Source organism: Tachyglossus aculeatus, chromosome 22, assembly GCF_015852505.1.
Source record: "Tachyglossus aculeatus isolate mTacAcu1 chromosome 22, mTacAcu1.pri, whole genome shotgun sequence".
Lineage (NCBI taxonomy): Eukaryota > Metazoa > Chordata > Mammalia > Monotremata > Tachyglossidae > Tachyglossus > Tachyglossus aculeatus.
The window spans coordinates 54,368,346-54,379,437 of NC_052087.1; the positions used below are offsets into that span (position 1 = coordinate 54,368,346).

Here is an 11,092-nt window from a genome sequence, read left to right on the forward strand (position 1 = left end):
CGAGAGTGGAACGTGTAGGGCGAAGGCTCAATGAATCCCCATTCATTCATTCATTCATTCATTCATTCATTCAATCGTATTTATTGAGCGCTTACTGTGTGCAGAGCACTGGACTAAGCGCTTGGGAAGCACAAGTCGGAAACATCTAAAGAAGCAGCGTGGCTCAGTGGAAAGAGCCCGGGCTTCGGAGTCAGAGGTCATGGGTTCAAATCCCAGCTCCACCAATTGTCAGCTGTGTGACCTGGGGCAAGTCACTTCATTCATTCAATCGTATTTATTGAGCGCTTACTGTGTGCCGAGCACTGTACTAAGCGCTTGGGAAGTACAAGTTGGCAACATATAGAGACGGTCCCTACCCAGCAGCAGGCTTCATTCTTTCAATCGTATTTATTGAGCGCTTACTGTGTGCAGAGCACTGTACTAAGCACTTGGGAAGTACCAGTTGGCAACATATAGAGACAGTCCCTACCCAACAGCAGGCTTCATTCATTCATTCATTCATTCAATCATATTTATTGAGCGCTTACTGTGTGCAGAGCACTGTACTAAGCGCTTGGGAAGTACAAGTTGGCAACATATAGAGACGGTACCTACCCAACAGCGGGCTTCATTCATTCATTCATTCATTCATTCAATCATATTTATTGACGCTTACTTTGTGCAGAGCACTGTGCTGAGCGCTTGGGAAGTACAAGTTGGCAACATATAGAGACGGTCCCTCAATCAATCAATCAATCAATCGTATTTATTGAGCACTTACTGTGTGCAGAGCACTGTACTAAGCGCTTGGGAAGTCCAAGTTGGCAACGTATAGAGACAGTCCCTACCCAACAGTGGGCTCACAATCTAGAAGGGGGAGACAGAGAACAAAACCAAACATATTAACAAAATAAAATAAATAGAATAGATAAGTATAAGTAACATAAATAAATAGAGTAATAAATATGTACAAACATGTATACATATATACAGGTGCTGTGGGGAAGGGAAGGAGGTAAGACGGGGGGATGGAGAGGGGGAGGAGGAGGATCAGTCTGGGAAGGCCTCCTGGGGGAGGTGAGCTCTCGTGGGCTTCACTTCTCTGGGCCTTAGTGACCTCATCTGTGAAATGGGGATGAAGACTGTGAGCCCCCACGTGGGACTACCTGGCGCTTAATAAATGCCATTATTATTATTATCAATCAATCAATCAATTGTATTTATTGAGTGCTTACTGTGTGCAGAGCACTGGACTAAGTGCTTGGGAAGTACAAGTTGGCAACATATAGAGACGGTCCCTACCCAACAGTGGGCTCACAGTCTAAGAGGGGGAGACAGAGAACAAAACCAAACATACTAACAAAATAAAATAAATAGAATAGATATGTACAAGTAAAATAAATAAATAAAGTAATAAATATGTACAAAAATATATACATATATACAGGTGCTGTGGGGAATGGAAGGAGGTTAGATGGGGGGATGGAGAGGGGGATGAGGGGAAGAGGAAGGAAGGGGCTCAGTGTGGGAAGGCCTCCTGGAGGAGGTGAGCTCTCAGTAGGGCCTTGAAGGGAGGAAGAGAGCGAGCTTGGTGGATGGGCAGAGGGATTGGGGGCATTCCGGGCCAGGGGGAGGACGTGGGCCGGGGGTCGACGGCGGGACGGGTGAGAACAAGGCCTAACAGTGAGGAGATTAGCGGCAGAGGAGTGGAGGGTGCGGGCTGCGATGGAGAAGGACAGAAGGGACGGGAGGTAGGAGGGGGCCAGGGGATGGATGGATGGATGGATGGACAGCCTGGAAGCCCAGGGGGAGGAGTTTCTGCCTGATGCGCAGATTGATTGGTAGCCCCTGGAGATTTTTGAGGAGACAGACAGTCCCTACCTAACAGTGGGCTCACAGTCTAGAAGGGGGAGACAGACACCAAAACAGAACATGGAGACGGGGGTCAAAATCGTCCGACCAAATGGGCCTCCCCACGGCCCCCTGACCTCTGCGGCCCCCTCCTCCCGCAGGCCTCCTGCACCGGCCCAGCCCCCTGCCCCCGCCGGCCTCGCCGGCCCCCGAGAAGCCCCCCGACGGTCCGGAGCCCGAGGAGGCCGAGGCGCAGGCCGATGGGAGGCAGATGGACGAAGACGGCACCGTGGCCGCCGTGGACGATCACATCCTGGAGCACCTGCCCGCCCGGCTCAACCAAGGTGCGGATGCTCCCCTCCCCTCCTCCGGTCTCCCAAATCAATCAATCAATCAATCGTATTTATTGAGTGCTTACTGGGCCGTGCCCCTATCCCACAGAGGGCTTTGGGGGACGCGTTAGAGGGGTCCTGACACTTCCTGGCCAACTGATCCTCCCCCATTCCTTCATTCATTCATTCAATCGTATTTATTGAGCGCTGACTGTGTGCACAGCACTGTACTAAGCGCTTGGGAAGTCCAAGTTGGCAACATATAGAGACGGTCCCTACCCAACAGCGGGCTCGCAGTCTAGAAGACTAGAAGACTGGGGTTAGGCAGGTGGGCCCAGAAGAAAGCCTGGCATCATCCCCCCACCACCGCAACCCAGTGCTCTGCACACAGTAAGCGCTCAATAAATACGATTGATTGATTCATTCAATCAATCAATCAATCAATCAATGTCATATTTATTGAGCGCTTACTGTGTGCAGAGCACTGTACTAAGCACTTGGGAAGTACAAGTTGGCAACATATAGAGGCTCACAGTCTAAAAGGGGGAGACAGAGAACAAAACCATACTAACAAAATAAATTCAATCATGTTTATTGAGCACTTACTGTGTGCAGAGCACTGTACTAAGCGCTTGGGAGGTACAAGTTGGCAACACATAGAGACGGTCCCTACCCAACAGCGGGCTCACAGTCTAGAAGGGGGGAGACAGAGAACAAAACAAAACGAATTAGCAAAATAAAATAAATAGAATAGATGTGTACAAGTAAAATAAATAAATCAATAGAGTAATAAATACGTACAAACATATATACAGGTGCTGTGGGGAGGGGGAGGAGGGCAACGTGGGCTCCGATCCCTCTCCCCCCCGATCCCTGGCCAGCAGGAAGCAGAGTGGCCAGAACGTGGGAATGGGAGTCGGAAGGACCTGTGTTCTAATGCTGGTTCTGCTGCTGTGTGACTTGGGGCAACTCACTTCACCTCTCTGGGCCTCCGTTACCTCATTTATAAAACAGGGTTCATTCATTCATTCAGTTGTATTTATTGAGTGCCTACTTGTGTGCAGAGCACCATACTAAGCGCTTGGGAAGTCCAAGTTGTTATGAGTGTGACTTGGGGCAACTCACTTTACCTCTCTGGGCCTCCGTTACCTCATTTATAAAATGGGGTTCATTCATTCATTCAGTTGTATTTATTGAGTGCCTACTTGTGTGCACAGCACTGTACTAAGCACTTGGGAAGTCCAACTTGTTATGAATGTGACTTTGGGCAACTCACTTCACCTCTCTGGGCCTCAGTTACCTCATTTATAAAATGGGGTTCATTCATTCATTCATTCAGTTGTATTTATTGAGTGCCTACTTGGGTGCAGAGCACCGTACTAAGCGCTTGGGAAGTCCAAGTTGTTGTGAGTGTGACTTTGGGCAACTCACTTCACCTCTCTGGGCCTCAGTTACCTCATTTATAAAATGGGGTACATTCATTCATTCATTCAGTTGTATTTATTGAGTGCCTACTTGGGTGCAGAGCACCGTACTAAGCGCTTGGGAAGTCCAAGTTGTTATGAGTGTGACTTTGGGCAACTCACTTCACCTCTCTGGGCCTCCGTTACCTCATTTATAAAATGGGGTTCATTCATTCATTCATTCAGTTGTATTTATTGAGTGCCTACTTGTGTGCACAGCACTGTACTAAGCACTTGGGAAGTCCAACTTGTTATGAATGTGACTTTGGGCAACTCACTTCACCTCTCTGGGCCTCAGTTACCTCATTTATAAAATGGGGTTCATTCATTCATTCATTCATTCAGTTGTATTTATTGAGTGCCTACTTGGGTGCAGAGCACCGTACTAAGCGCTTGGGAAGTACAAATTGTTGTGAGTGTGACTTTGGACAACTCACTTCACCTCTCTGGGCCTCAGTTACCTCATTTATAAAATGGGGTTCATTCATTCATTCAGTTGTATTTATTGAGTGCCTACTTGTGTGCAGAGCACCGTACTAAGCGCTTGGGAAGTCCAAGTTGTTATGAGTGTGACTTTGGGCAACTCACTTTACCTCTCTGGGCCTCAGTTACCTCATTTATAAAACGGGGTTCATTCATTCATTCATTCAGTTGTATTTATTGAGTGCCTACTTGTGTGCAGAGCACCATACTAAGCGCTTGGGAAGTACAGGTTGTCATGAGTGTGACTTTGGGCAACTCACTTCACCTCTCTGGGCCTCAGTTACCTCATTTATAAAACGGGGTTCATTCATTCATTCAGTTGTATTTATTGAGTGCCTACTTGTGTGCAGAGCACCGTACTAAGCGCTTGGGAAGTACAAGTTGTTATGAGTGTGAGCCCCATTTGGGACCGGGACTGCGTCCGACCTAATTAACTTATAATAATGATAGCATTTGTTAAGCGCTTACTATGTGCAAAGCACTGTTCTAAGCGCTGGGGGGGATACAAGGTGTACTTGTACTTCCCAAGTGCTTAGTACAGTGCTCTGCACACAGTAAGTGCTCAATAAATATGATTGAATGAATAATAATAATATTGATGGCATTTGTTAAGCGCTTACTATGTGCAAAGCACTGTTCTAAGCGCTGGGGGGGGATACAAGGTGATCAGGTTGTCCCACGTGGGGCTCACAGTCTTAATCCCCATTTTCCAGATGAGGTCACTGAGGCCCAGAGAAGTGAAGTGACTTGCCCAAAGTCCCACAGCTGCCAATTGGTGGAGCCGGGATTTGAACCCATGACCTCTGGCTCCAAAGCCCGGGCTCTTTCCACTGAGCCACGCTGCTTCTAACTTAAGTGCTTAGTGCTTGGCACATAGTGAGAGCTCCGAAAATACCCCTAATTATTATTACTTCTCTGGGCCTCAGTTCCCCCCTGTAAAATCGTGGTTAAGACTGTGATCCCCACGTGGGACAGATTTAATAATGATGGCATTTATTAAGCACTTACTATGTGCAAAGCACTGCTCTAAGCGCTGGGGAGGTTACAAGGTGATCAGGTTGTCCCACGTGCGGCTCACAGTCTTCATCCCCATTTTCCAGATGAGGGAACTGAGGCCCAGAGAAGTGAAGTGACTGGCCCAAAGTCACACAGCTGACAATTGGCGGAGCTGGGATTTGAACCCACGACCTCTGACTCCAAAGCCCGGGCTCTTTCCACTGAGCCACGCTGCTGCTTCTGATGTTCTTAGAGGAGCAGCATGGCCTAGTGGCAAGAGAATGGGTTTGGAGTCAGTGGTCGTGGGTTCTAATTCCGACTCCGCCACTTGTCAGCTGAGTGACTGTGGGCAAGTCACTTCACTTCTCTGGGCCTCAGTTCCTTCATCTGTAAAATGGGGATTGAGACTTGAGCCCCACGTGGGACAACCTGATGACCTTGTATCCCCCTCAGGGCTTAGAACAGTGCTTGGCATATAGTGAGCGCTTAATAAATGCCATCATTATTATGATCTTGTATCATGTAGAGAAGCAGCATGGCTCAGTGGAAAGAGCCTGGGCTTTGGAGTCAGAGGTCGTGGGTTCTAATCCCGACTCCGCCACTTATCAGCTGAGTGACCATGGGCAGGTCACTTCACTTCTCTGGGCCTCAGTTCCTTCATCTGTAAAATGGGGATTGAGACTGCGAGCCCCACGTGGACCAACCTGATGACCTTGTATCCCCCTCAGCGCTTAGAACAGTGCTTGGCACATAGTGAGTGCTTAAGAAATGCCATCATTATTATTATCTTGTAGAGAAGCAGCAGGGCTCAGTGGAAAGAGCCTGGGCTTTGGAGTCAGAGGTCGTGGGTTCTAATCCTGACTCCGCCACTTGTCAGCTGAGTGACCATGGGCAGGTCACTTCACTTCTCTGGGCCTCAGTTCCTTCATCTGTAAAATGGGGATTGAGACTGCGAGCCCCATGTGGACCAACCTGATGACCTTGTATCCGCCTCAGCGCTTAGAACAGTGCTTGGCACATAGTGAGCGCTTAAGAAATACCATCATTATTATTATCTTGTGTCTTGTAGAGAAGCAGCATGGCTCAGTGGAAGGAGCCTGGGCTTTGGAGTCAGAGGTCATGGGTTTAAATCCTGGCTCCACCAATTGCCAGCTGTGTGACTTTGGGCAAGTCACTTCACTTCTCTGGGCCTCAGTTCCCTCATCTGGAGAATGGGGATTAAGACTGTGAGCCCCACGTGGGACAACCTGATCGCCTTGTAACCTCCCCAGCGCTTAGAACAGTGCTTTGCACATAGTCAGCGCTTAATAAATGCCATCCTTATTATTATTATTATTACCAGCACTTAGAGCAGTGCTTGGCACATAGTAAGCACTTAACAAATACCAACATTATTACTATTACCCCAGCTGGCACGGAGTAAGCACACAACAGCTTACTGTTAGGAAGCAGCGTGGCTCAGTGGAAAGAGCCCGGGCTTTGGAGTCAGAGGTCATGGGTTCAAATCCTGGCTCCACCACTTGTCAGCTGTGTGACTTTGGGCAAGTCACTTCACTTCTCTGGGCCTCAGTGACCTCATCTGTAAAATGGGGATGAAGACTGTGAGCCCCCCATGGGACAACCGGATCACCTTGTAACTTCCCCAGCGCTTAGAACAGTGCTTTGCACATAGTAAGTGCTTAACAAATGCCATCATTATTATTATTATTATTCTCTGGGCCTCAGTCACCCCATCTAAAATGGGAATGAAGACTGTGAGCCCCCCGTGGGACAAATGGATCACCCTGCGACTTCCCCAGCGCTTCGAACAGTGCTTTGCACATAGTAAGCGCTTAACAAATGCCATCATCATTATTATTATTATTCTCTGGGCCTCAGTCACCCCATCTAAAATGGGGATGAAGACTGTGAGCCCCCCCGTGGGACAGCCGGATCACCTTGTAACTTCCCCAGCGCTTAGAACAGTGCTTTGCACATAGTAAGCGCTTAACAAATGCCATCATCATTATTATTATTATTCTCTGGGCCTCAGTCACCCCATCTAAAATGGGGATGAAGACTGTGAGCCCCCCGTGGGACAACCTGATCACCCTGTAACTTCCCCAGCGCTTAGAACAGTGCTTTGCACATAGTAAGCGCTTAACAAATGCCATCATCATTATTATTATTATTCTCTGGGCCTCAGTCACCCCATCGAAAATGGGGATGAAGACTGTGAGCCCCCCCGTGGGACAGCCGGATCACCTTGTAACTTCCCCAGCGCTTAGAACAGTGCTTTGCATGTAGTAAGCGCTTAGTAAATGCCATCATTAACAAATTCCTTTTATTTTTTTTTAAAATAAGTCACCGGGCACAAGTGGGTAGGGGGTGGGTAGAGGATGGGGGGTCTCCTGGCACTGCCAGGACGCTCCCCGTGTCCGTGCGTCCATCCCCCAGCCCTGCTGGAAGCCTGCGTGGAGAGGAAGGACCTGTTGACCACCATCTCCAACATGCTGCCCATCCGCCTGGCCACCGCCATGATGACGCCTTACATGCTGCCCCTGGAGTCCGCCGTCTCCTTCACCATCCGGTGAGGGCCAATCAATCAATCAATCAATCAATCGTATTTAGTGAGCGCTTACTGTGGGCAGAGCACTGGGCTAAGCGCTTGGGAAGTCCAAGTTGGCAACATCTAGAGACGGTCCCGACCCAACAGTGGGCTCGCAGTCTAAAAGGGGGAGACAGAGAACAAAACCAAACATCCTAACAAAATAAAATAAATAGAATAGATAGGTACAAGTCAAATAAATAGAGTAATAAATCCGTACAAACATATATACAGGTGCTGTGGGGAGGGGAAGGAGGTAAGAGGGGGACTTAGAACAGTGCTTAGCACATAGTAAGCGCTTAATAGTAAGCGCTTGCACAGAGAAGCAGCATGGCTCAGTGGAAAGAGCCCGGGCTTGGGAGTCAGAGGTCATGGGTTCGAATCCCAGCTCCGCCACATGCCTGTTGTGTGACCTTGGGCAAGTCCCTTCACTTCTCTGAGCCTCAGTTCCCTCATCTGGAAAATGGGGATTAAGACTGTGAGCCCCGCGTGGGACAACCTGATCACCTTGTATCCCCCCCCCCCAGTGCTTAGAACGGTGCTTTGCACATAGTAAGTGCTTAACAAATGCCATTATTATTAATAATAAATCCCATTAATAATAACAATAAATTCTATTATTATTAATAATAAATTCCATTATTATTAATAAAGCCCATTATTAATAATAAATTCCATCAATGATAATAATGAATCACATTATTATTAAGTATTATTATTATTATTATTATTATCATTATTATTCCCCCACCCCCAGGGCCCTGAACAGGACCAACCCTCCCCTTCCACCTGGAGTCCAATCCAAGAGCGGGGAGAGGGGCAGGGGTGCCCTGGTGAGCTCAGCATCCGGCCCCCCACCCCCCTAATAGGTACCCAGGTGGGGCATCTCCCAAGTACTCAGTCCAGTGCTCTTCCTCCAGTAGGTGCTCAGTAAATACCACTGATTGACAAGGGCATGGAGGTCCAGCCCCTTCCCCCCCTGCCACCTGCCTCTGACTCAGGAGCTAGAAATAGGCCCAGGGGGAGGGCGGAGGTACATGTGAGAGAAATGCGCCATTTTCCCCTCCTCTACCCTCGTGGGCACCCTTACCAGCAGGAGGAGGGCACTAATTGGGCGCCTTTTGGGGGCGGGGGAGAGAGTGTGTGAAATCCTCCATTTAATAATAATAATAATAATGGTATTTGTTAAGCACTTACTATGTGCAAAGCACTATTCTAAGCGCTGGGGAGGTTACAAGGTGATCAGGTTGTCCCACAGGGGGCTCACAGTTTTAAACCCATTTTCCAGATGAGGTGACTGAGGCCCAGAGAAGTGAAGCGACTTGCCCAAAGTCACCCAGCTGACAGTTGGCAGAGCCGGGACTTGAACCCATGACCCCTGACTCCAAAGCCCGGGCTCTTTCCACTGAGCCACGCTGCTTCCTCAACCCACGTGGGCACCGGATTCCCAGCGGGCGGAGGGCAGCGGCGGGGGTCCCGGTGGTCCATCGCTGACCGGGCCCGCCATCCCCCCCATCCTCCCTCCAGGCTCCTGGAGTGGCTGCCCGACGTGCCCGAGGACATCCGATGGATGAAGGAGCAGACGAGCAGCATCTGCCAGTACCTGGTGATGAGAGCCAAGAAGAAGCTGGGCAGCCACCTCTCCGCCAGGTAGATCCCCCACCCCCATCAATCAATCAATCAATCATTTGTATTTATTGAGCGCTTACTGTGTGCAGAGCACTGGACTAAGCGCTTGGGAAGCACAAGTTGGCAACATATAGAGACGGTCCCTACCCAACAGCGGGCTCATAGTCCCCTGCCGTCAAATAACGAGAAGCAGCGTGGCTCAGTGGAAAGAGCCCGGGCTTTGGAGTCAGAGGTCAGGGGTTCAAATCCCGGCTCCGCCACTTGTCATCTGTGTGACTTTGGGCAAGCCACTTCACTTCTCTGGGCCTCAGTTCCCTCATCTGTAAAATGGGGATTAAGACTGGGGGCCTCCAGTGGGACAACTTGATCACCTTGTATCCCCCCCCAGCGCTTAGAACAGTGCTTTGCATATAGTAAGCACTTAACAAATGCCATTATTATTATTATTAATAATAATAATAATAATAAGCCGGGCCCTGTGCTGTCTCCCCCTTCTAGACTGTGAGCCCGCTGTTGGGACCGTCTCTATGTTGCCAACTTGTACTTCCCAAGCGCTTAGTACAGTGCTCTGCACACAGTAAGTGCTCAATAAATATGATTGAATGAATGAATGAAGCCTGCTGTTGGGTAGGGACCGCCTCTATATGTTGCCAACTTGTACTTCCCAAGTGTTGAGTACAGTGCTCTGCACACAGTAAGCGCTCAATAAATACAATTAAATGAATGAATGAAGCCCGCTGTTGGGTAGGGACCGTCTGTATATGTTGCCAACTTGTACTTCCCAAGCGCTTGGTACAGTGCTCTGCACACAGTAAGCGCTCAATAAATACGATTGAATGAATGAATGGTGGGTCAGGGCCACCCCTGGGCAAGGAGGGCATGGTGGTTCATTCATTCAATCGTATTTGTTGAGCATTTACTGTGTGCAGAGCACTGTACCAAGCGCTTGGGAAGTACAAGTTGGCAACATATAGAGACGGTCCCTACCCAACAACGGGCTCACGGTCTAGGTGGCGATGGGGGAATGGGGGTGACTCCAGGCCGGGCCCCGGTGATGCCAACGGGGCCATCCCCGTCCGCCTTCCCCCCGCCGTCAGGCTGTCGTACCAGGCGGAGCTGCGGCGGACGCAGAGCCTGCCGGCCGTGCCCCTGACCTGCGCCGGCTACGGGGACGCCCTGCCCTCGTGGCTGCGCAACAACCTGTCGCTGACGGAGGTGGTCAACAAGTGGGAGGACTACCAGCGCCAGCTCCTGCTCGGCCTCTTCTGCGTCAACGTCGACCTGCAGGCCCCCCTTTTCCCGCCTGACGCCCTGCGCATGAAGCCCGCCCTGCCCGCCGCCGACCAGCCCCCCACCACCTCGCACCCCTGAGCCGCCCGCCCGCCCACCCGCCTCTGTGGGCGCCCGGTCCCGGAGCCCACGCCGCAGTTGGGGGCGGGAGGGACGTCGCTCCCCTCGTCCCCGGCTCCACGCAGGGACAAAGTGGGGGGTCCCTTTGCCGTCCCCACAGCGGGACTCCCCCAAATGATGGGGTGCTGCAATCTGGGACGGGGGTGGGCCCAGGGGTGGGGATGGGGGAGAGCTGGGCCTTGGAGGGGTGGGAGGGAAGGATGGAGGGGACAAGTGGAGAGGGTAGGTTGGTTGGAGGGCAGGGCGGGAGTGGGCTGCTCCCCTGTGATGGGGGAGGATGAGGAGGGATCAATCAGTCGATCAATCGTATTTATTGCGCGCTTACTGTGTGCAGAGCACTGGACTAAGCGCTTGGGAAGTCC

General features: G+C 50.4%; 1 protein-coding gene across 1 annotated transcript in view; it reads left to right on the top strand.

Moving 5' to 3' along the window:
• The window catches only part of PNPLA2 (patatin like phospholipase domain containing 2), a 61,121-nt gene extending 50,250 nt beyond the window's left edge, over positions 1-10,871 (top strand). The window contains exons 6-9 of the mRNA XM_038764976.1: positions 1,992-2,174; positions 7,541-7,673; positions 9,219-9,341; positions 10,418-10,871. Of these exons, the coding sequence (XP_038620904.1) occupies positions 1,992-2,174; positions 7,541-7,673; positions 9,219-9,341; positions 10,418-10,691 (713 nt within the window). The 3' untranslated portion in view covers positions 10,692-10,871. The remainder of the gene's footprint in view (positions 1-1,991; positions 2,175-7,540; positions 7,674-9,218; positions 9,342-10,417) is intronic.
• Positions 10,872-11,092: the final 221 nt, after the last annotated feature.